Here is a 27,517-nt window from a genome sequence, read left to right as displayed (position 1 = left end):
ATTATTATAAAGAAAATATCATAATATTATAAAGAAAATTATAAAGCACCGAAAAGCCTTTTTTTTCCTTGGGATTAATTTTAACTCTGAAAAATAATTATAATTACATAAATTACTACTGTATAAGTAATTTATGCACTGTTGCAATATCTTTTCATCTTTATGTTCAGATGAATAGATTACATGAAGATCATCTTTTTCCTACATTACAAGAATTGAGGGCTACTTAAATGCAACAAAATTATCCAGATGAAATATGTATGCATGGCAGAAAGATAGTGCTATCAGTCTTAAAGATTAACACGTATTTTAGTAGTGAATATTTCTATATCAGAAGTTTCAAATACCATCACTTGTTACTATCTGCCATCCATGAGGAAGAATGCCATCGTTATAAATCATTGTACATCTAGATGTTGTAAACTTTATAGTACATTAATACTGTGGTTAGGTAAAGTGTTTTTTAATATTATTGTCATAATCACATCAGTCAGCCTCCATGGAGTCAGCAGATTTATCATAGGTGGTTTCCTAACCAGCAACATATTTATCATGTTCAACTTTAAAATCGTTAACAGTTTATCTGGCAAGAAGGTATAGAATCCCTGTACAGTCAGATAACTTCGATTTTAATGTTAATTTTATTTTGATTATTTTTTTTAATTCTAGAGCTGTTGAATAATCTGGATAAGAATTCATCAGGGAGATTGGCTGTGCAACCCAGAAGAATTATATCATTATGCTACAAGTAAAAGAAAGAATGAATGAATGTAAAATTAACTTTACTGAATGTAGGTCGTACTCTTGCATTAGAAGCAGATGTGAAGGTTACTGGACATTTAATAGAGACATGCATGTTAGACATACCAGAGTGTCTTAAATAACAACTTCACACATGCAGAAGAAAACTAAATACAATTTATGACTCCTATATATTTTGCTCAATATGACATGAGTTTCATTTAGGGAGAAGGCAGAAGAATTGATAACAATATTTAAATTATGAATACAAGAATGAGTCATACAGCATGTATATAATATCACGTTGTCTTGGTAGTAGCTGTACAAGTAGGAGGAAACACTGTTAGCATTCAGAAGGGCATATAGATGTATAATTAATTAATTTATAAAAAATTAAAAAAAAATACAAGCAATTAGCAGCAATCACTTCTCAAAACTTAGAGATGGGCATGCAGTCTGCCCAATTAAGATTAGGATGGGGATGTAGGACTTCACACGTTTAAAAAAATGTCATCAAGGAAGGAATGGGAAAAATGTATGTGAAAGTTCAGCTATGGCATACAAACATTGATAAAGATATGAATGTCTTCAAACATGGTTATGTATGTGGTGAAGAAGTGGAAAAATATGCTTTGAGTTCAGACCTTTTAAGTATGTCTGGGGAGGGAAAAGTGAAAGTTCTGCAGCAAGGCCAAATAGATTGCATATCTAATTATAAGAATAGGCTAGGTGGTAACTTATTATGTCTATACACAAATGCCAGGAGGAACAGAAACAAAGGGGTTGAGTTTGTTGCTTTATTGAATATGATGTGGCCTATGTGGCATTAGTGAAACTTGGCTAACAGAATCAGATATGGTAACTGGGATCGAGCATAATGAGTATACTATTTTTAGGAATGACAGAAGAGATAGGAGAGGAGAAGGAGTACTAATAATGATATCAGATGACTTAAGTCCATTTAGGGTAGAAATGCAAGAAAACAATGATTTTAACAATTTCCCATGTAGCAGTGAGTTTGAGTATCTGGTGTGAAATGGAGGCTAACAAAATAAAATGCATGACTGGGTGTTGCTACAGCCCTGACATCTAAGTTGCAGGAGATGAAGAAATGCATCCCCAATTTAGCCTTATGGGTACCAAATGAGTGATCATTATGGGCGACTTTAATTTTCCAAACATTGATTGGGTAGATGAGAAATCTCGCAATAAGAAAGAAGAGGAATTTTTTGAATTGTTGAGACAACTTTCACAAGCAGCATGTGAAAGAAGGAACTCAAGGTCAAAGAGTGTTGGATTTGCTCATGATATCAGAAGGGGATCTCTGTTAAGAATATAGTTATTTTATCACCAGTTAGTGACAGTGATCATGCTGTGCTTTCTTGAAAAGTATGTAATTGTATTGATGCTCCAATTAGAACAGGTTACATCTTGAATTACAAAACTGGAAATTGTGATCAACTTAGGAGAATACCATCTTTGGTCCCACGGTATTAGTTACTAAATGGGAAAAATGTCAGCAATGTATGGCAATCTTTGAAAAAAAAAGTGCTTAAATGAGGAGGTATCTAAATGTATCCCTAGTGTTCAAAGAATAAATACATTGGGAGTGAAATGGATGTGCAACCTTATTAAGCAAGAAATCCATAAGAAGAAGATGATGTAGAAAGAATATCGTGCTACTGCTACATTGGATGAAGAGTTACAGGTTCATGAAAATGAGGTTGAAGAGCTGTTGTATAACCTGGATAAAAATTTGTCAATAGGGACAGATGGAATATCAGCCTGCTTGCTAAAGTAATGTTCAGCTGAATTGGCTAAGCCTTTCACATGTTTGTATAACTTGAATCTCAGTTCAGGAATGGAAGGAATGTGTGATAGTTCCATTATACAAGGGTGGTGCAAAAACTGATGTGTCTAACTACCGACTTCTCTCTCATGTGGCTGGTGTGGTAGTGAAGATTTTAGAGGAGTTGGTAAAAATTTGCATACAGAAATGGGTAGACAAAGAAGGTATACTCTGCAAGGAGCAGCATGTGTTTACTAAGGGAATGTCGTGATGTTTTAGCAAATTGCTCAAATTTTATAACAGTGTTACAGGCGAGTTGGATAAAGAGAATGGATACACTATGATAATGTTGCATTTTGCTAATGCATTTGATAGGATACCACATGAAAGGCCGTTGCATAAACTGGAGAATATGATTGGAGAATGGGATTGGAATATAAACTCTTGACTTGGATCAGTGGATGGTTGATAGAAGATATCAAAAACTAGTATATGGTGAGTGTGAATCTACCAGATTTAAGATGGTGTACCTCAATTACCTGGACCATACCTGGATTATTGTCTGCAGATTTGGTCTCCTGGATTCCAAGGAGATGAAGAAGCTATGGAAAGGGTGCAAAGAAGAGTTACAAAGATTATATCCAGATTATGAGGACAGATTGCTAGTATGTGGGTTGTCGACTCTAGTTAACAGGAGAAAGAGAGATGATATGATATAATAGATGTCTATAAACTTTGGAATGGGTGTTATAGGATATCGTCTGACGAAATTTTTCATTATATGGAAGGTAGGGAGAGAACACGAGGGGAGGGCATTCATAGAAGTAAGTCAAGAAAGGGGGTAAGAGTTAAGTTTTTTAAGTGGGTGAGTGAGTGGAATAGTCTGACTTTAGGGTTAGTGAGTGCATCTAGTGTGAATGAATTTAAGAGAAGATATGACAGATGGTTTGGGTGATTTATAGCCTCCCTCGATGAGTCCTTGACTCCCTGGAGGTCTCAGATAATAATAATATGATCAAATTTGATTCCTGTGTAGCTCAGTAGAAGTGCCGTTTGCACTCTACGGCGCTTGACCACATGAAGAAAGACGTGTTGAAATATATTCAATGACTAGAGGAACATTTTCTAAGCCTTTTTTTGACCAGTTCCCAAATTAGTTGATCTCTGGCACAGGCAAGCGGGTTTTTTCTCCCATAAACTCAAGAAAATCGCCTGCCAAACCCACACTATTTTCAGACATTAAAAATATTGTGTAAGGGTTAGAGACCATGAGATGGCGGCACTTGTTAGTAATCTTCTTCACTGCGTACCGATTAATTAGTGATAGCCTTGGGCCAGCTATCTGATTGGCTACCAGTGGAGATTGAACTGTCCACTCAGTCTCCAAAAGTTAGATAGGGCTAAAATGGCCTTGTCTACTCCCTATACAAGAACAAAAAGGCTTTAGCTGATTTTTTTTTTTTTTTTTTTTTTGGATCAAATTTGAACCTACTGTAGTCTAGCATCTTGATATGATTCCTATGAACTTTGTTTCTAATGTCAATGGCATAAGAAGCAAAGCCTGAACCATCAGATTCCAAAAATCTTATATAATCTTGATCTTTCTGGATTCTAATCCTAGCAGAACAGGCAGTCTGCCAAAGTAACAAAGATGACAAGTACAGGGTATTTGATAAACACAAGGCAAGGACAGAGGTGATAATGTATCTTTGATAGAAAGTAAGAAAGATGGCTACTTCCAGGCTGGTTTGAAGGTAGTATACAGATTATATCTACGAAGTCTTTGCTATTTGCTCAGATGTACCTAAAGGTACATCTGAAAGGTACATTTTTAAGGTAGGGTATGTGAATCTTCTTAACATTAGATTGCAATCTGGGAGAGGGATGATAATTATCAATTATTTTCTTCTTCAAAGTTTTGCTGTATCCATTAAGTAATAGAGTAAGTTTTATTTAATTCTTCTAATAGAAGAGACTCAGAAGAAGAATTTGTGCATCAATGCATAAGGATTTTGATAATGCCTATTTTTTGTGAAGGATGATGACGTGAAGAATATGTCTGCCTGTAAAGGAGGGCTTTCTCTAAACAAAAGAATCAATATTACTAGTAGAATATAATGTATTAAATTTCAAAAAGGGAAGACTTATTAGATTCACATGTAAAAGTGAACTTAATGTGGGTATATAAGGAGTTAATTTTATCCAGAAATTGAAGTAGTTCTGTTTGAAAAGATATCTACAAAACATAGCCAAATGGTTGAAGAGAAATGTTGTTAGAAATCTAATCCTCTAAATGTGCCATAAAATAATCAGCCAAATCAGGTAATATAGAACTATCCATCCATTGGTTAAATTCTAAATGAATAAGCTCCTGGGCCTTTAAAGTAAGGATCATAAATGTGAGGCTATTGCTATATTGTCGCAACATTTTTTAAAATTTTATTTATTTATTTATTCTCATGGAGTTAAAACCATTAGGCCTTCTCTTCCACACCACCAGAAATATTAAATACCGACACAATTACAAAATTACAAATTAATATAATACCTCTAGCATATTAAAAGATAATTCAATTTAAGATAGACAAACATATGCATTTATTCATATCAGTAAATTAAATTTGAAATATAACTAGTGAAATGTACAGGAAAATGCACAAAAATATTGGGGTTTACCCTTCATTAACAGTTGCAGGAGCTCTGCAATAGCTTCCACAAGACTTCCTTCAATTTGTCTGTCTCTGCATCGTCTCTTTTTACAGTAAGCAAGGGTACCGTTTCTTCCTTGGGACATCCAGTGTTCAACATATGGAAGAGGATCCCACTGGGAAATTGGTGGACCACAACTATTTACTGTCAGCAAAGATGAGACATTTTCAACCATGAGTGCATTTCTTGTTGGTGTCACAATATTGTTCATAATTCTGAATCCCTGCTTGCACTCTGCATTGCTCACTGGTATTGTTTCAACACACATCAGAAGTTTCTTCATGGCATCTGACACATGCTTGCCTCTACTGCTTAAAATCTCTGTAAGATTGAATGACCTCACGATAACACAGAGAAAACAAATCACACAGATTTTTCAATTCTTGTTCGCCATAGTTCATGGCAATATCATCCGGCCAATACTCAGTTAAAACTACTTTCATTATTTCTGAGTATTTTGTGTCCTTATCTGTCATGCGCTGACTTGTCAAATTTGTGATTATACTATCATAAAATTGTCCTTTATTTATTTCCATTATGTTGTTCCTATCCCCAAATACTTTCAAGGGAGCTCCTTTGAATTGATTTGCTTCTATAGCTCTCTGAACTTCCCTCCAGTAAATACTTCCTCTCTTTTTGTGACTTTTAAATACTTCTCTTGTTCTATGCAGAAATTGGTTTGCTCTAGGTAACGTCACAGTTTGTTTTTGTAAAGATTCTGAGAGGCTAGAAAGCTCAGATAATGCATCGATCATTATGCCTAAATTGTTTATGAAGTATGTTTCTTCAAGTTTACTGCTAGCCCTTGAAATGTTGCTCTTTCTTTCCTATCTCAATTTCCATCATGAGCTGCATGTGTAAAGAAATTGTGCAATGATGCATAGTTATTCCAAATATGGAATTCACAGCACGAAAACTTGATGCAACCCAACAAGTTGACAACATCTTTCCCACTTTGGTGAGACTGCAGAACAACTGTTCTGCATATTTCCTTAGTTCATGTAAATTCTTTGGAGACATACTAAAAGTTGAATATACCTTATCAAGAAACACCACAAAATGATTTGTTGTCGTAATATCTTTCATTGAATCTTGCAAACAAGTTCTAAGTGATGATTTATATAGTGCCATCTTAAAATTGTTGGAAAATCTTCTTTCATCAATGTTGCCAAACCTGCTCATTTCTCTAGCATAACTGAGGTCCCATCCATACATAATCCAATTAAAATTTCCTGCAGGATTTATTTTTTTCAGACCGTGCTTTTCAAGACACTTCATAAATGAGTTCTTAATGTCCATTGCTTTGCTGCTTTCTAATTGAATTAAATCAAAGAATAGTGTTGTGACATCACCACCATTTATTGCCCCCCCCTCCTGCATGTACACTATCAGAAGTATGGTTAGATATGGATATGCTTTCATCCAGAATAATAGAAATTTTGGTCCTATGGTTTATAATGCTGTCTGCAATTTTGTGTTTCATTTTTTTTGCGATATGATTCACTATCTCAGTGCATGTCACATTACTATGTAAAGTACACCCCACATATAGCCCATTAAGAATCTGAAGATCAATTAATTTTGGATGATCTACAAAAGGGTGATTATGCTTTGCAATATGATATGCAGTGCAAAACATATGACACATGATTTCGTGAGCTAAAGAGTTCTGTTCTTCTACAATGTGTCATAATGAATTCTCACTTTTGCTTCTAATAATTGCTTCTGCACTTTTGTGAGATTTGGTATCTCTATGTTCATAAATTTTCTTTCTGAGTTGCTTTTGTTGGCATTGTTTAGACCGTTCCCCTTTAATACGCATTAATCCATTTATCTACTCTGATACTAAGTGAATATCCTGATGTGAAGAATTTGCTCCTATGGTCTGTACCTCTGCACATATTATACACCCCAAACCACTGTCCTTACAAAATAACCAATTGTATTGACCTTTGAATACGATCTACTGGTTGAGTGTCCAGCAATTCAGCAAATCTTTCCTTACTTTCAACGTATTAATATTATTGCATTGCAACTGATGGGAATTCTGTGTTTCTGTGGATTCATTACAGATCTCTTTCTCTTCAGAAACTACACACAAACCGTCATTACAAACTGGTTTTGTATTATCACTGTCATCCAAGCTATTTTTCCATTTAAAGAAGGTACCAATGTACTTATCCATAGTTGAAATACCGTATTTACTCGAATATAACTGGCCTTCACGTATAACTCACACCCCTGATTTTAATTAAAGAAAAAAGAAATTGAAAGGTTTCGCATATCCCTTGCACAGGAAAAAAGTTTAAACATGTTCATTTCAGGGCAATAGTAACTCACTCCCCATGGTAAACCACACACACCCTCCCCAGTAGCCAATAGTGACTGCATTATTGGATACAAAAAACAAGTAGTTTTATTGTATCAGGGTACAGAGACATTTGCAGTCTATGTAATATATTTCTCAACAAATAGTGCAATTAGAGATAACTGGGATAAAAACGGCACTAACTAATGAATCACATGTCCCCTTCCCAAAGAAACTATGCTGTCCAGAAATGCTAATTGTTTTTCTTTCTCAAGTTCTAATGTGAATTTAATTTTGTGATGGAAGGAGTTGATCTTGGTAAGAAAATCAAACAGATCCTTTTCTGTGTTTTTCCATACAATGAAAATGTCATCTACATCTCTCCATCACACCGTGGGTTTAGGGTCTAGTTGAGATAAAATTTCACTTTTAAGTTTCTCCATAAAGAGATCTGCACAAGGGGGTGAAAGAGGGCTGCCGATTGCAAGACCTATTAATTGTTGGTAAATCATTTTATTCCATAGGAAGAAATTAGATTTTAAGCAATGATGGAAAAGAGAAGTAATGTCTTGAGGGAAGAGGTTTCTCAAAATGCTGATTACTTCATCTTCTGGAATATTTGTAAATAATGATGTAACATCCAGGCTTGCAAGAAGGTCTGTATTGGAGATCGAGATGTTACTTAATTTTTCAACGAAATGTGAATTTCTTATGTAGATATCTGAATTACAGATGTGTGTATGTTAAGGAGACCTGCGAGGTGTTTCGATAATAAATAAGTGGGAGAATTCATTCCATCAACTATAGTATTCCATTTTGTGAACTTTGGGAGAGCTATATAGTCTCGGCGTTAGTGGATGCATTGATTTAATCTTTGTTTTAAGTCTGTTGGCCAGCTGTTCATATTGCATAACAAGTTGTTAGTATCATTGTGATTCTTTATTGTGGAGTCTGAATCTAAAACACAGTGGGTAGATGTATCAGAGAGCAAGTTTGTGATCTTTTCTTTGTAATCTCTGGTGTTTAAGACCACTGTAGAGGCTTTTAAGATGATGATTTCTTTATTTTTCTTCAACCTAAACATAACTCTTTTCTATAGAGGAGTGATATTTTTCTTTGGAGCTCTTGAAGAAGAGAGAATGATAGTGTACATGAAAGATCGTAAGACCTATAACATTACTGTGCTATATGTGGGCAAGTGATTAAGGAGAAAAAAGTAGCCAGGGCTTGGATACAGGTCAGGGATTTGCAGTGGAATGAAGGCTCTCATTTCTGGTGAGGATTATTTCGGTTACTAGTTCAGTGTAGGCGTTGGGATCGTGAAAGCAAAAAGCAGTAATCTGACCATAGAAAAGCAGCATAAAAATTCTGGAGGGTCATCCAGTTTGCACAATTATAGTGCCATTAGGGTATGAGGTTGAGAATGGATGGGATTAGGATGAACTGCAGAGAAGGAGACTTGAATAAGATTGTGGTTGGAGTTGCCAAGAAGAGAGCAGACATCCATGGTGTATTTGGAGAGGGAGTTGGTTAAGAAAAGGTCAAGAGTGTTGTAGAATGATGAGTATTGTCTGGTATTCTGGTTTGTAGCTTGACTATTTGTGTTAGGTCATGACTGATGTCAAATGATTCTGCTTCCCTTCCAGCTTGATCTGTGAAGTTGGAGCTGGGGAACCATTTTGTGTTTATGGACATTAGTTCCCAAGGAGGACATTCTCACAATTTGGGTAATTAGTTTGTAAGAAATCAGTTTTTAGTGATAGATAGTCAAAAAAGTAGCAGGATTGTCAGAGTTAAAGGAGGAGTAAAGGCAGCAAATGAAGGCTGTAAAGTGAGGTAAGGAAAAAGCCAGAACAGATCAAAAAGTGGGGGTATCAGATTTCACAACAGCACATTCCACTCTTTTTGCAGAATGCATCGTGTAGGATGTAGTTGGGATAGTTGAGGTGGACTGGTCGAGGAGGATGCTATCTGAGGTTTTGTTAGGAAAAAGATCAGGTTTTGATGTCTGTAAGCGGTGATGTTTGTCACTGTTTGTTTTAATTCCTCGAATGTTGGTGAAATGAATATGGAAAAAGTTTTGGTGTTATTTTGGATGGGTTGGGGTATATTTTTATTATTTGCTCAATTTTGTTTTCTTATATGTTTCATATTTTTAGATTTTTTTTGTTATTTTTTTATGAGAGATTTTCTTTGTATCTGCAGTTACAACTCTAGTATTTTTATGATTGACTTTCATGTGTAGGGTGGTTGATTCAGAAAACAAAGAGAAGAGGTCATAAAGCTGGGGTGAGGGACTTGTGTACATAACTCACACACAGGGAGTGTCCGGACTTCAGTCCAAGTGTGGCCTTGGACATTGCCCTCTTCAACCATTGACCTGGTCTCCCTCCAAGCATGACCGACCTGGCAGAGTAAGCAGCAGCAGGCTTATTCACCAGCTGATTGGGAAGCCTCTAACAGATACATTACCATCGAGTTCATTCCTATGCACTATCTGGCGGCCAGCCTGTGGAAAACTGTTTTATTGCTGTAACCCTCAATTGGAGCAGAAACTGGCTCCCTATGATAACAGTATAATGATTATGCTCAGCAAGGCCATCATCCAAACTACATGTGAGAAGAAAGGGAAGGGGGTCAGAAACTGGAGAACCTACTCTGGGAATGAAATATGGCAGAAGCCACTTCACACCTCCTTCAATAGTACATAAGCCATTTGATGGCAGATTGATTACTATACATTTTTTTTTAATCTTCCTTCTAAGGATGTTATTCTATTATCTTAATAACTTAGATTAGCAAATTGCCCTGTTAAATCTAGGGACCTGCTGTAATAGAAATCTAATTGTTATGTTGTGTATATTTATGCACGTTTCTTTCTTTTTTTTTTTATTTGTTTTTCTTCAGGAGATATTTTTATGAACTTTCTTAACTAACTGTTGTATTTTCTTTATTATTAGGAGGATCAAATTGATGACTTGGAATTGACATGTTTAAGTCACTTGCATCAGGTAAGTATTTCTTGTAGAAAGGCTTATAACTATTTACAATTACACTGTACAGTTGACCCTTGAACAATGCAGGGGTGGCAACCCCTCCCCCACACACACAGAGTTGAAATTCAGCATATAACTTTTGACTCCCCAAAAACTTAACTATTAATAGCCAACTGTTGACTCAAAGCTATACCAATAACATAAACATTAGAAATATATACACTTTAGGACAAGAATAATGTTTAATTTGCCAAATATTTCGGTCTGAATATTACAGACCATCTTCAGTGGCTACATAGGAATAGTTTTTAAAAAACAAAGTCGAATACGAACAATTCATCATTCATATATAGAACGAGTCGCGTGATGTCATATTGCTAAGTATTAGAAGAGTAAACATTTTTAAAACATAATTAAAGATATTAATTCAAAAATTCGTATAATGATCTTAAATAACATTAGACTGATAAAAAAATAAAAAAAAATTTAATGTGTTATCCTGATTAAACTTTCCCAAATTTTTGATATAGATATACAGTCATTACGATTCAAGTTAGGACGTTGAAGTAAGGCCTCTACACTTTCTTTAAATAAACATTCAAATTTGTAGTGACATCTGTGTAGGAGGAGAGCCTTGGACCAAAGGATGTTGTGGTTTGTTTCTAAACCATGCTGAGCTAATCCAGATTTCTCAGGTTTGTTATGTTGAATTAATGACTGATACTCTTGAATTCTTTTTTCTATGGAACGTCCAGTTTGTCCAAAGTAAGAAAGATTACAATTACAAGGAACTTGATACACACCAGGTAGAGACAAGGTTGAGCATTTATCTTTAGACGAAGGAAAATGGTTGGATAATTTGTTAATAGGTGTATAAGGGGCTGTTAGATCATATTTCTTTAGAATTCTCGAAATTGTTTCTGAAATCCCAGAAATGTAAGGAATTGGAACTCGACGTATTGAATCGTGGTTGTTCTGTGTTTGTAAGAATCGAAAAGATGTTGTGTACTCTTTTCGGAGAAGCCATTTAGTTTCATGCGATGTTTGATAGTCGAAAGTTCCTTCTGTAATAAACGAGAAATTGAACAGTTAGTTTTGGCTTGTCGGATTAAACATTTTGTGACTCCTGTTTTTTTGATAAGGGTGATGAGCAGATTCTTTGAGAATATAATGACCTGTGAAAGTTGGTTTTCTGTAAACTGTTGTAAGAATACCAGAAGGTGAACGGATGAGAAGGACGTCTAAAAAGGATAACTTGTCGTATTTTTCAATTTCCACGGTAAACTTTATACGAGGATGTAAGGAATTGATACTGCTTAAAAAGGAAGGTAAAGAGTCTCTGTCATGAGGCCATACAGCAAAGATGTCGTCTATATAACTAACCCAAAAGGATGGTTGAGGGAATATAGATGAGAACAGGACTTCTAGATATTCTAAATAAAAGTTTGCAAGAGCAAGAGAGAGTGGACTTCCCATAATGTTCCTTCCACTTGGTTGTAAAATTTATTTTGACATAAGAAATATCCAGAGTGCATTACAAAATCAAATAGTTTTATAATATCTTGTGGGAAGATGTCAGCTAGTAATTACAAAGTCTCTTTGAGAGGTACATTCGTATATAAAGATTCAATATCAATATAAATATGAAAAATTACAGGTGCAATGAATACGGTGTCTCCAGGATGGGCCAGCAGAGGGAGTGGATCCTTGGATGAGTTGAGTAAGTTCATTAATTTTGTAGGAGGTTTAAAGGTGGCTTTAATTTTGTATTTTTGTAGTTATTCTGTTTATTTTGTCTGATATTCCTGTAATGTATGGAAGTCTGGCTTAGATATGTTAATGATATTTTCGCTATCTGGCTCCATGGCTGCCAGACATTAGACACTTTCCTCAGCCACCTAAACAAACAACACTAATGCAAAATTCACAATTGAGATTGAAAAACAGAACACACTTCCATTTCTAGATACACTTGTCACATGTCTTCCTTCTGGCATGCTTTCCTTCAAGTTTACCGGAAACCGACACATACTGGCCAATATATATACACATAGACTCCTACCATCCAACACAAAAACTAGGGTGTCATTAATAGACTAAAAAACAGGGTTTTGAAGATTTGCTCCAATGAGCAAACACTTCAAGATGAATTAAAAGTTATCAGCAATACCTTCCTAGAAAATGGTTACAGCCAAAATACTATCAACAAAATTCTGTACAAGATCTCACTTAAAAACAAAAGTAAACTAGACTACAATAAAACTATAACCATCACATACATTAAAGGGATATCAGATAAAATAAACAGATTACTACAAAAATACAACCTTAAAGCCACATTTAAACCACCTGATGGGAAATTAAAAGAATTTACTCAACTAATCCAAGGATCCATTCCCTCTGATGGCCCACCCTAGAGTATACCATATTCATTGCACCTGTAATTTGCTCTATATAGGGGAAACAAGACACACAATTCCTACCAGAAAAAAGGAACATTTATACATTCCTTAATGCATTCTTCCCTATTTCATTCTGAAATAGGCATGAAGAATAATCACTCTCTCACAACAGGAATACATTGAATTATCATCATCAACTTCCTGATGTATACCTTCATATCTACAATTTTCCTCCAAATCAGTCTGTTACCTATCAAGACTCCAACATTATCAGATCTTATATTTCTATCTTCTAAAGCACTTTTTTACTGTATCAATCCACCTATATCTTGGTCTTCCTCTGAGTCTTTTTCCTTCCAAACTAGCAGAGAACACTTTTTTTGCTGATCTTTCCTCTCCCATTCTGTTTAAGTGACCATACCACCTGAGATTAGCTGTGCTAACACATTCCTGGATGCTAACAGTGGCAAGTTCTTCCCCGATTTCCTTGTTTTTAATATGATATTGCCTTTGATGCCCCCAATCTTTCTCAGGACTCATATCTGCATTCTCTAGCCTTTGGTAAAGTGTTTTACTTCTGACCCAGCTTTCTGATCCATAAGTTAAAATTGGCTTGAATACTGTCTTGTATACAGCTAATTTAGTGTTTTGGCAAATTTATGTCTTATTCCATATAAATTTATTCAGTTGACTTGCCTACCATACCAGCTTTGTTGATTCTGTTGTCTATTTCCATATTTAATTTACCATCTTCAGTAAAAATTGTGCCTAAGTAGCTGAAATGTTTTACTTGTTCTATAGGTTCTCCATTCACAAGGCAGTTGATATTTTCAGTGATGCCTTAGACAAGTCTGCTTATTTTCATTGTGTTTGTCTTTTTAATGTAGACCTGCATACCATATCTACTACAACAGTTATTCAATTTAGTCAGGGAATCTTGCAGACTTGTAGTGGATTTATTGATAAGTATAACATTGTCCGCATAAAGCAAAGAGCTCGCATTAACATCTCCAATTTTGATATCATGTTTAATACCACTTTCCTTCATAATGGGATCCATGTAGATAATGAATAACAGAGGGGATAACGTACATCCTTGTCTGACACTAGATTTAACATTAAACCACCTTCCTGCACTTCCTTCAATTCTAACTAATGACTTACAACTCAAATATAGACTAAGTATTGCTTGATATAATGCCCCATTGACACCATATAACTATATCATTTTGAATAGCTTCTCTCTTGGCATCTTGTCATATGCCTTTTCCTGATCTACAAAACGTAAATACAGATCTTTGTTATATTCCCATAATTTCTCAACTATCTGTCATAAAGTGAAAATCTGATCCTGACAACCTCTGTTTGGCCTGAATCCAGCTTATTCTTCACCAAGCTTCTCTTCCACAATCCTTCTCAACTGTTTCTCAAGCATACTTGCATACATCTTATCAGGAACACTCGGTAGAGAAATACCTCTGTAATTCTCACATTCAGTTTTATTTCCCTTTTTATATATGGGTACTATGAGAGGTCTACTCCAATCATCCAGAATTTGTCCCTCTGTCCAGGCCTTCTGAACTATGCAATGCAGCCACTCTAAGACTTTTATACTTCCATACTTGAGCATTTCTGGTCGAATATCATCTACTCCTGCTGCCTTTCCACATTTCACGCTTTTGATGGCTTTTTCTACTTCAAGTATGGATATGTATTCCTGACTGCATGCCTGGTCAGTGTTTTTTTCCCATGTGCTGTCATCACTGCTTGTTTTGCGTAGCAATTTTTCTAAGTAATTACTCCATACTTCAAGGATATCTTTTTCTCCTGTTTTTATGTCTTCTTTATCTCTAATTCTTTTTACAGCACTCTTTCTTACCATTTCTGAGCTTCTTCAACAATCTCCAGAATATCATCACACTTTATTTGAAAGCAGTTTCACACACTTTGAGCCAGACAAGTAGTTTTTCCTTTCATGAATACATTAAATTATGATTCCCATTTTCTAAACCACATTGAAATACTATACCATTTACATAATCACAAATACAACCATATTTTTGAAGAAAATATGAGCCAAGTATAACCTGAACTGATGAATTTTAGCACCATGTAATACTAATAGCTGATGGCTAATCTTAAGAGAAAAGCAAGCGAGATGTTAGATGCATTTGCAAATTTTGTAGCACGTAACCCCGCCTCAAAAATTTCTTTGAGTCTTACAACATGACTAAGATTACCAGCATTATATGGAATATTATTAAGAAATTGCTGATTATTGAAACATGTTCATCAGTATCGAAAGTATTTTATTTGGAATGTTTTCTATAATTTCATCTAAACTAGTTAAATGATTGTCTTTCATGTTGAAAGATAGTGTGTTAATCTGTATAATGTTTTCAGAATTCCTGTTTTATGCAGTTGATTTATGTTAATAACATAGTAACCATCTTTCTGGTTCATGTTGGTATTAAATGCTTTCCTTCCTTCTAAATATTTTTTAGGTGCACTTGGTTTTAATGAATTTTTGTTTTAAATTTTTTCCAGCAATCCTATCAGAACAATTATACTCATTACGAACAAAACATTTCAATGATTTCTTTCTGTCATGATTATTCCTATACAAGGAAAACTGAGCTTTATTTTTAAAAGGGAAAATTTCCTGTGTCAATCTTAGGGATTCCTCTGATAATGATAGAAACCATTTTGAAGGCATCTTATGCCACCTCAAAATTGGTAGCTGTTGCCTTTCAGTTCGCATAGAATTTCTTTATTGTGATTGCATCACTTTGTTTTAGTAAAAAAATTTGTGAAAGAGAATGATACTCTTCATTGTTTTGTGAGGTTTAACTCTTTTGCCTTAATGTACCTTTTCTTGCACTTATCCTTCTTAGTAGATGCATAACCTCATTTTGTTTGTGTCAGAATTTGGCAAAGGAATTATTATTAAGAGAGACCTCCAGGGAGTCACAGACTTATCGAAGGAGGCCACATATTGCATGCACCAGCTGTCATACTTGTTCTTGAATTCATTCACATTACTTGTACATTGATTGGAATGGATTGCTACTGAAAGTAGCAATCCATTCCAATCATGCACCATTCTATGAGAGAAAAATTTAGCCATCACCTCTTTCTTGGTAGCATTCATTCTCAACTTTGAAGGATGCCCTCTAGTCCTTTCCTTACCCTCCATAAAATTAAAAATTCCATCAACTGAAATCCTGTATGACCCCCTTCAGAAGTTTGGTCTCAATCATACCACTCATCTTTCTGCTGTTTGCTGGTGTCTACAGTCTACAAATTCTCAATCTGTAGACAGAAGACATCTCCTTTTTACTCTCTCCATGGTATCAGAACCACTACAGAAACAAGGAGACCACACATGTGCACAATAATCCAAGTTAGTGATTTGTAGAGGGAGAGGCAAAATGGTATACTTATCTTTACATGTCAAAGTTGGTTTCAGCATTGCAATGATCTTCTGAGTTGTATTTACAATCTTTGCTATATGACCCTTGAACTTCAACTTTCTATCTACTAAAACTCCAAGATTCCTAGCCTGATTATACCACCAATATAATATGACATTGAATATTTAATGTGACTGAAGTACATGACTTCACATTTACTAGCATTGAACTGACATCCGCTTTCCTCGTTCCCACAGTTCTGGCCTATTCAAATCATCCTGCAAGTTAGCATATCAGCCACATTCTTCATTACCCTGCCTATCTTTGCATCATCAGCAAATAGCTGTATGTTGCCTGTCAAATCCGTTCCAATATCATTAATGTACAAGCTGAATAATAGTGGATCAAAGACTGATCTTTGCAGTGCACTGGTTAGCTTAAATCTTGCAGACTCACATCCCCCATATACCACTTTTTGGTATCTGTCACTCAGCCATCTTCTTATCCACACTAATATTTTATTCAAACCCATCTTCTCCAATTTATGCAACAGTCTTCCATGATGTATTCATTCAAAAGCCTTAGCAAAATTTGAACGTATCATGGTGTATCCATACCCTCTGTCTAATTCATTGGTAACATTATTATAGAGTGTGAGCAGGTTGCTAAAACATGATCTTCCCTTAGTAAATCCATGCTGTTCATTGCAAAGTAGATTTTCTGAATGCAAATACTAACCAACTTTTCCAGAATCCAGTGATACTAATAGTAGAATACATCAGTCTTTGCACCACCCTTGTTCAATGGGATTACCATGCATTCTTTCCCCTCCTGTGGAGTCTTCCCTATTCTGAGGCTGAAATTAAATAGCCTGGTCAAAGGAATAGCTAGTTCAGCTGAACTCTTTTAGCACCATTCTGATATCCCATTAGTCCCTATTGCTGAATTCTTATTCAGTTTGTGCAACTCTAATATCTCCTCCTCATGCATCTCAGTTTCTTTATTCAGTGAAGAAGTAGCAGCGAGTGCCGTATTGCATTCTGATGATAATAGCAAGACAATAGGCATAACTGGTGGTGAGTTTAGTAGCAGTGAGAAGTAAGACAACAAATGTGCGAGATAAGTAAAAATGCAGTTGACATAAATGCCAGTGAGAAAGTAATTGAAGAGTTGAAAGCGGAGTTGGTAAAGATCAGGCAAGAGATTAAGCATATGAGGAACAAACTGAGAACTACAGATTTGCATGGAAATGTGAGGAAGAATGGGATGAAAGATGACCTTTTGAAAGAGATATCGAATGATTCAAGAGTATCCCTGTATGAGGGATTCATTGATTAGAGATGTGATGAGTGAAAAGTACACACAATTTGTTTTCCAGGAGGTAGAATTGAACAGGGTGATTGAAGCATGGATAAGAGGAGTAAGTGAGCAAAAGAGTCAGTAGTAGTAGTTGGCACAAATGATTTGGTTTGTAACAAGAAGAATGCAAGGATGGATGTCAGGTGGCTGTTGGGGAGAATAAAAGATAACAGTGTGGTAGGTAAGATAGTGTGTTACTCAGGTAAGACAATGATGAGTTGAAAAGGCAAGCGAAGATTATGAATGGTATTCTAGCAGAGTTGTGTGAGGAGAAAGGAGTTTGTTTTGTAAATGTGTGGGATGAATTTTTTTTCATAATTATTAGAAATATAACAATTTCACCTATAAAAATATGAAAAAAAAATGTACACAAACAGATAAACTGATATTTATTGTACCTATTTTCAGCTTTTCAAGACAATGACTGTGTATGAGAACTCAACTCATACGTTAATTGAAAATATGGAAACAGTTACTAAGGGACTATCTAAATTTCTGAATTCACTCAGGTAAAAATTTTAAGATATTGAAAAAAAAGAAAGAAATTACAGTAATCTTTCAGTTATCCAACCACAGTGATAAAACCATTTACATGAAGGTACAGTTACATAGTGTGGTACCAGAAGTCATTGAAGGTCAGATAATTGAGAGAACACTGTATTTGTGTTAATAAAGTTTGTGTGTGTGTAAACTTAACCTTTTGTTGTTGCAAATGTGCTTTTAAGTAAATCATTAGTAATGGAAGTGTATTTTGCTTCTGAATTTATTGTTATTATTATGTGACACCTCCAGGGAGGCTAAAGACTCATCGAGGGAGGATACCTACTCTACAACTCTCTGTCTCTACCAACTACAATGAATTGCAACTAAACCAATGCCACCTACTGTCGACCACCACTAGTATTTTCACAGACAATCACAAACATCCATGCCCACAGTGGGATTTGAATCCGCAGCCTTTTGGCTAGGGAGTGGATAATCTAACCACTTGGCCAACCAGGCCAGCATTTATTTATTAGTATCTGAAATCGTATTCACAGTGATATTTATTGCTCTTTTCTGATTTCTATAGGCAAACATTCTTATTTAGCTTAACATGCAAATTACCATGAAATTCCACTGAGAGATGTTTTATTATTTTTTTCACTTGAAAAGCATTTGTTGCATTTAATATATAGTTTTTTTTTTCAGATTATATTTATCCCAGAAAATTGCCATCATAATATTCATTTAAGGAAGTTTGCCATAACAAACATAACTTATTAAATTAAACTTGCTAAGACATTATATTTTTGTTTACCCCCCCCCCCCCACTCACTTTGACGTATATATACATTTACTAAAATGAGAGTGTGAAGAATACAGTAGATTTGGAAAAACATAATTAAGAAGTGCTCACCATCAGTTATCTCTATTAAGAGGTATGATAAATCTTCACACTCAAGAGAACTCTTAACTTGATTAACTTGCATTCATAGCTTATCTCAGAGCAAGATTTCATGTTGTGCTACTAAGATGCACAAAATGTGTAGATTCTGTACAATATATGTTCTGTGGTTGCAATTTTAAACAGAGATATAGCCTAAATGCATACAATGTGTTTTTTATATTTTTAGTCCTTTTTTCACATAATTGTAGTTTATTAATTGCAGGACAAAATAAGAGAAACTTCCATTCTAAAGTACGTTTTTTTTTCTTTTTTTTTTATCTCAGGAGAAAAAAAAACATCAATGTATATAGAAAATGGTTTCTATCAATTATTGCATGTAAATTTTGTATCAACTTAGAAAATGAAATGCCAGAATCATTGGCAATCTTTGCCTAATTGCAGTTACTGACCATTCAATTTTTTTTTTTTTCACAAAAATATTTATTGAAGATAATTACTTTCATGAAACACAATTAATTCATAAAATAATTGCAAAGATATTTATTAAAAAATTCACTGTTTCTTATAAATTATTTCTTGTTTATTTATAATTCTATTTATAAATCACTTAACAGAATTTTTTACACCTGTATTGTTTTGGTTTACAGAAGTTATCAACAGTATTTGCAGCTAAGTTCTCTCATTCTCTCTCATTTGTAAGATTCATACATTACTCATTGAAACAAACACTTATGAAACAAAATTGTATTTATTAAGCTCTCTGTGTAATATGCAACTAATGCAATATCAATTATTAATGTCATTATAATTATTTCCAGTGTTCAGTTGGCAAAAATAGCAAGAAAATAATCTTGTGCACTTTCTTTTGATCTGGAAAAGGCATATGATAAGGTGCCAAGAGAGAAGCTATTCGATACGCTACAGTTATATGGTGTCAATGGAGCATTATATCAAGCAATACTTAGTCTTTATTTGAGTTCTAAGTCAGCAGTTAGAATTGAAGGAAGTACAGGAAGATGGTTTAATGTTAAATCTGGTGTGAGACAAGGATGTACATTATCCCCTCTGTTATTCATTATCTATATGGATCACATTATGAAGGAAAGTGGTATTAAGCATGATATCAAAATTGGAGATGTTAATGTCAGCTCTTTGCTTTATGCGGACGATGTTATACTTATCAATAAATCCACTACGAGTCTGCAAGATTCCTTGACTAAATTGAATAACTGTTGTAATAGATATGGTATGAAGGTCAGCAATAAAAAGACAAAGACAATGAAAATAGGCAAAATCGTTGAAAATGTCAACTGCATTGTGAACGGAGAACCTGTGGAACAAGTAAAACATTTCACCTACTTAGGCACGATTTTTAGTGACGATGGTAAATTAAATATGGAAATAGACAACAGAATCAATAAAGCTGGTATAGTAGGAAGTCAATTGAATAAATTCATATGGAATAAGAGAGAAATTAGTCGGAACACTGAATTAGCTGTATATAAGACAGTGTTCAAACCAGTTTTAACTTATGGATCTGAGAGCTGGTTCAGAAGTTTCTAGTCTTTGGGCAAAAGACTTGACCAAAGACTAGAGACCACAGATATGAGAGCCCTGAGAAACATTAGATGCGTGAACAGATGGCATCAATAGCAATATCATATTAAAAATGAGGATATTAGGAAAGAACTTGCCATTGTCAGCATTCAGGAATGCATTAGCAGAGCTAATCTCAGGTGGTATGGTCATTTAAACAGAATGGGTGAGGAAAGATTGGCAAAACAAGTGTTCTCTGCTAGGTTGACAGTAAAACGACCCAGAGGAAAACCAAGATATAGGTGGTTTGATAGGGTACAAAGTGCCTTAGATGACAGAAATATAAGATCTGATAATATTGGAGTCTTGACAAGTAACAGACTGATTTGGAGGAAAATTGTAGATAGGAAGTTAGTAATGATGTAAATTTTCCATGTAGTACTATCATATCCTGTACACCCCTTGAGGGTACATGGCAGGAATTTGATGATAATGACTTTCTTTTGAAAATCAAAGAAAGAAAAGAAAAAAAGAACATTGTAAATAACATTTCATTCTGAAATGATCACTCAATGTGAAAGAAAATTCTAAATAATTTATAATTTTTCAATAATAAAATTGAAAGTGTGATTATTATAAATTAAGAAATTATTTTGACATAAATATGTCAAAATAATTTCTTAAGAGGTTATATTCAGTGGAAATGCATTAATTTCATCAGTGGATGTAACGGTGTAAACTGTTAAAGAGTACTTGGCATCTATAGGCTTACCAAAGTTTTACCACATATACCTCACTATATGTGGATGAAAAGATGAATTCATATGAAAAAAAAATTCACATTAGATGAATATGAGAAATTGAAATTTTGAATTTAGATAAAAAGCATATTAAATTTGTTATTTGCAGTATTTCTCAGTGCACACGATTAATTTTGGCATTATTATTATTATGAACACCTCTATGGAGTCCATAGACTCATTGCAGGAGGTTCACTAACAATCCAGAAACTAAATACTCATCATCATTTGCACAAATACCTGTCATACTTTGCTTCATTGTCACAGCACTCATAACTGACTCTGGCAACCCATTCCACTCTCCAAGCAAAAAATCTAGTCCTCACTCCCTTGCTAATTAAACTCTCTCTTAATTTCCAGGGATGACCCCTAGTTCTCCCCATACTGGTCATGTAGTGAAAAATTTCATCTCTGTCAATCCTATAACAGCCATTAAGTAACATTTTTGTCTCTATCATATCTTCCCCTTCTCCTCCTATCCACCACCAATTTCTGTAACCCACAAATCTTCAATCTCTCCTCATAAGGAGCATCCCATAGATCTGCCACCATCTTGTCACCTGCCTCTGGATCTTTTCCACCTCTTCTACATCTCTAAGGAACCCATGTTACCAGATATTTGTGCAGTGGTAAAGTTGCTGCCTTATCAAAATCTTATAAAGAGGTGTGATGACCTTATTTCTGCTTGTTAGTGTGTTCTTCAATAACCAGGTAATTCTGAATTATTTTAGTGACTTTTGCAATATGGCCTCTGAACTTTAACCCAGAGTTCATTATCACTCCTACATCTCTAGCATTCGTAATTTCTTGTAGTTCAGTTCCATCATTGCAGTATATAGCTGATAATCTTTTCATCCAAAATGCATATGCTTACACTTTGCCACATTGAACTGACAGTTATTCTTCTTTTCCCATGCTGTTAGTTTATACAAGTCATCCTGCAAGATTCTTCACATCACCCTTAGTAACTATTTTTCTATCCAGTTTTACATCAACAATTACTGAATATTTCCTCTCAGATCATATCCTATATCATTATTGTACAAGTTAAATAGCTGTGGCTCGAGTACAGAGCCATGTAGTACCGCTAGTCACACTTTCTCCTGGACTCAACTCCTCTATAAACTACTTTCTGATGTCTAACCACCCTTTTATCCATCTCACCAGTCTCATATCCAAGCCCATTTACTCCAGTTTATGTAACAAAGTTCTGTGCAGTACCCTGTCAAATGCTTTTGCAAAATCTAGCAGTATCATTTTGTAAGCATTTCCCTTTTCTAACTTAGATGTTCTAAAAAAAAAAAAAAAAAAAAAAAATCAACTAACTCCTTTTATTCCTTATAGAGAGTAGGCAAGGCCTTTTAACCCTATCTGACTTTTGGAGACTGAGTGGGTAGTTCAGTCTCCACCAGTAACCAACCAGAGATAGCTGGCCCAAATCATTAATTATAAGCAGCAACCAATGAAGAGACTGGCAAACAAGTGCTGCCGTCTCTTGGTACCTAACACAATAGGTTCTTGTCTGAAATAGTGTGGGCTCTATGGTCGATTTTCTTTGATTTATGGGATGAAAAATCCGAGCTTCTGGGAGAAAAAACCTGCTTGCCTGTGACAGAGATTGACTAACCCAGGAATCAGTCAAAGAAAGGCTTAGAAAAGAGTTCCTCCAGTAAGCAGCTAGACTTGAACTTAAGTCTATCTTTGGGTGGCCTAGTACGGAGAATGCAAGTGCCACTGAGCTACACAGGCCTCTTCTCTATAAAATTATATCATTAAGATATAATTATATCATTAAGAATAATAACATTATTTTAATATTATTAATTTTAATAAGTCTGAGATTTTAGTCACTTGCTTCCTACAAAATTTTTATCTTCTCTTGAATTTATGCATGAAGAAAAAATTAACACATAAGCTGCTCCTTGTTGAATAACTGCAACATAAATCAGTTAAATTTTTCCTGCATCCTAAATTACTTGAATACTGAACACGTTCTTGCTTATTCATTTTGAATGAAAGCAAGTATATCTTGCTTTCATTCAAAAAAAACTCTTCAGTAATTTAACTTTCTATATGAAAGTTGTAGCTAGCTTTATTAAATAAAGCTTTTATTATATTAAATAAATTTCTGCTCTGGTCAAGTATTGTATGCTACTATTTTTGGTTTTAGTGCTTTATTTGAAAAGCCAACCAAGTTCTTTTTTTACAGTGCATCATTGAAAGTTATTCATTTATAATTTCATAATGCAACAAGCAGAATGTATAGCATTCTTTGTTTTATAGCATTTATTGTAATGAGATAAATTCATTTAATCACTTTCAAAATATGAATACAATGGTTACTTTTATCATCTCTCCCAAGTATTGGCATTTAAAGTGACAACATAACAAATTTCTTTTTAAAACAAAAGACTTTATTGCTTTATTTGGAAAGTACCAAAATTTTAAAAACTGATAGCTCATATAAAATTGTAGTTAAGCTCTAATATCTAATTTAATAAATTTATTTTATATCTAATAAAGCTTCGGTAACTGAAGATAAGAATTAACATCTTAAAAAAATAAAAATAAAAAATACCTTGCTCATGGCATACAAAAAATAAACATTTAAATAATTTTATAAAATAATAGCTTTTTATAATAAACTTAACTTTAAATTAATTAAAAAAAAATTTTAATTTGTGTGATATCTAAATTTTAATGCAGTTTTCCTACACTGTGATGGTTCAACACAATATTTCATTACTTGTTCATCTAAATTTATTATATTGTTTGTATATCTTTTATTTGGCCCTGGGCAGGATGGGCGAAGTACTGAATGGACTGTTGTGGGACTTTGTGAAATTTGATGGCCCAAAACAGGAGAGCTAACAACAGATGAAGGACATTTTCTCCTTTACTCTGGATTTGATTGCAGTGGAAAAGAAGTCAGGTTTTTGATACACAAATCATCACGAAATTCTGTCATGGAATTCAATCCTATCAATAGCAGAATTGCTTTAGTCTGCCTAAGAGGAAAACCACTCAATATCACCATCATACAATCAAAAGACCTTTTGATTGTACAGGGCAATTGGAATGCCAAAATTGGAACAGACATCGGTAAGGACTTTCTCCTGTTTGTCGGACCATATGGCTATGGGGAAACAAATGAAAGAGGTTTTGAATTGATCAATTTTGCTTCACAAAATGAACTCACCATTACTAACACTATTTTCCCACAAGCCTTCCAGAAGATGGACATGGACTTCCCTTGATGGTAAAACACACAACCAAATCGACTTTATCCTTGTAAGCACAAAATTTAAAAACTTCATCAACCTCACAAGAACCAGATCATTTCCTGGAGCCTATGTTGGCAGCGACCACAATATGGTCATCACAACTGTGAATATGAAAACGAGGGAAATATTACCTACTAAATCAACTCATAAAAGATATAACATAGAAAAATTAAAAGACCCTCAAATAAATACATTATATAAAGTTCATTATATTCAGGAGTAGAGTCCAAAAGATGGCTTGTGACTAGTGGTGTGCCGCAGGGTTCTGTTCTTGGACCACTACTATTCAATTTGTTCGTTAACGATATAGGAGGCACATTGCAAAAGTGGCTAAATCAGCTCATCAAATCACTTGATTGCTGAAAAAATATAGGAAAGGATCTGAGAGGAAGTGTTCATTTGTTTGCTGATGATGCAAAGTTGGGTAGAGCAATAGTGAGTACATAGTATGATTTGGATAGTTTGGAGGACTGGGCTAAGGAGAATGGATGTCAATTTAATGTGGCAAAGTGTAAGGTTATGCATTTTGGGGTGAAAAGATTAGCAGCAGTATATCACATTGGTGGAACCATACTCCTGGAGATTGATGAGGCCAGGGATTTGGGAGTGTTGATGGATAAGGAGTTGAAGTTTATGGGGCACATCACAAAAGTGGCTAAATCAGCTCATCAAATCACTTGGTTGCTGAAAAATACTTTAACACGCAGAGACAAACAGGTTATTGTTCCTCTGTATCGAGCCTTGATAAGACCCCATCTAGACTACTGTGCCCAGATATGGGTGCCAGGGTTTCTTCTTGATGTGGAGGAGGTGGAGAGGATCCAGAGACGAGTGACCAAGATGATAGCAGATCTATGGAATGAACCTTATGAGAACAGGTTGAAGATTTGTGGGTTGCAGAAATTGGTTGATAGGTGGAAAAGGGGTAATATGATTGAGACATTCAAATTACTGAAGGGTTTCTATAAGATTAATTCAGAAGATATTTTTGAGAGTAGGACTGGTGGTGGGAGGACTAGGGGCCATACATGGAAGCTGGGCAAGAGTGTGGTTAGCAAGGGTGTTAGAGCTAGGTTTTTTACTTGGAGAGTGGTGAATGAGTGGAATAAGCTGCCAGAGTCTGTTGTGGGTGCCATGACTATGAATGAGTTCAAGGCGAGGTATGATAGATACTGTGTGAATGTTGAATAGTTGTTCTTGACATGATGTTAGGGCCTCCCTTGATGAGTCTATCGACTCCTTGGAGTTGCCCGTAATAATAAATACAAATTAAAACAAATTTTTGACACAAGCTTAAAAAAAGTATAATAATATCGAATCTAAAACCAAATACATATCACAAAAGATAACTGAAACAGCTGAAGAAATTCTTGGATACAAAAGAAAAGTCAATAAATCATGGATAACCAAAAATACTTTGCACCTATGCGACGAAAGAAGAAATTTGAAATCTCATATTAATAGCGGTGATAATAGAGAACAGCTTAAAAATATTTCCAAGATTATTAAAAAAGAAATCAAAATGCTAAAAATTTATGGATACTAGTTGAATGTAAAAATATAGAAGAGGACCTAAATAAAAATAATCCTATAATTGCTTTTCAAATTATCAATAAGTTAACCAAACCTTTTACTGCAATTAATTGCAGTAAAAGGTTTGGTTAATGTTACGCTACCAAGCTTTTTCAAAAAGACCCCCAACCGATTGACGGAATTTTGCCAGGAGGTTCAGAGGAAGGAGATTATCCGATATTGAAAGAAGAAGTCATTGCAGCAATTAGCTTCTCAAAAATAGGAAAATCACCTGGAATTGATGTTGTTACAATTGAACTGATACGTAAAGGAGGTGACATCATCATAGACACCTTGCTCAATTTATTTCAGGATGTATGGAACACAGAGACTTGGCCTTCTGATTGCCGGGCTTCTATCCTTGTACCTATTCCTAAAAAGGGAAACAGCAATAAATGTAGCAGCTGGCTAATAAGGCTTATTGTAGAACAATAAGCCTTATTAGCCATCCAAGCAAAATCCTGTTAAAAATATTATTGTCAATAATTGAAAAGAAAATAGAAAGCAGACTATCAGATGAACAAGCAGGTTTCCAGAAGTACAGTCGACCACATTTTTACAATACACATACTAGGTGAAAAATACATAGAACATAACAAAATAATCTGTCACAACTTTTTAGACCTTCAAAAAGCTTTTGACTCAATATCGCACGAGGCATTATGGAAAATTTTGGAACATTATGGTATAGATAATAAAATCATTAGGATTATTAAATATCTTTATTCCTCATCTGATATGAGAATTGAAATTAAAAATCACAGCAGTGAACCGTTCTGGGCAGAACGGGGGGGGTGGGTAAGACAGGGATGCATCTTGGTCCCTCTTCTTTTTAATTGTTTTCTGGAATATGTCATAGATGAAGCTTTTCATGAATATGTCACTGGAATAGTAGTTGGTGGACTAAGAATAAACAACTTAAGTTTTGCAGATGATATCGATCTTCTGGCAGAAAGAAGAAGAATTACAAGAGATAACCAGCTCCGTTTTCGGAACATTAAAAAAATATGGATTATACATAACCTACAAAAACAATGATAACCTCAAAATCAGACATCAACTCTTAAAGATACAAATTGAGAATATAAACAAGTTCACTTATCTAAGAAGCACATTGAGTCAAGATGGTCGCTCAAAAGCCAACATTAAATACCGAATTGCAAAGGCAACCGTGGCCCTACAGAAGTTAAAACCATTGTGGAGAGATAACAGAATAGC

The 27,517-nt window shown here is 34.7% G+C and overlaps 1 protein-coding gene across 2 annotated transcripts in view; it reads left to right on the top strand.

Moving 5' to 3' along the window:
• LOC150109375 (ubiquitin carboxyl-terminal hydrolase 46-like) overlaps positions 1-27,517 on the top strand; it is a 111,370-nt gene that overhangs the window by 31,650 nt on the left and 52,203 nt on the right. For both annotated transcript variants that reach the window (XM_090407786.1, XM_090407779.1), the window contains exons 3-4: positions 10,508-10,558; positions 18,126-18,226. In XM_090407786.1, the coding sequence (XP_090263912.1) occupies positions 10,508-10,558; positions 18,126-18,226 (152 nt within the window). The remainder of the gene's footprint in view (positions 1-10,507; positions 10,559-18,125; positions 18,227-27,517) is intronic.

The sequence above is a fragment of the Typopeltis vanoorti genome, chromosome 2 (assembly GCF_054136105.1).
Source record: "Typopeltis vanoorti isolate ZY-2024b chromosome 2, IOZ_Tvanoo_1.0, whole genome shotgun sequence".
NCBI lineage: Eukaryota > Metazoa > Arthropoda > Arachnida > Uropygi > Thelyphonidae > Typopeltis > Typopeltis vanoorti.
Note: the sequence above shows the minus strand (reverse complement) of the source record. Positions and strands in the feature narration are given on the sequence as shown.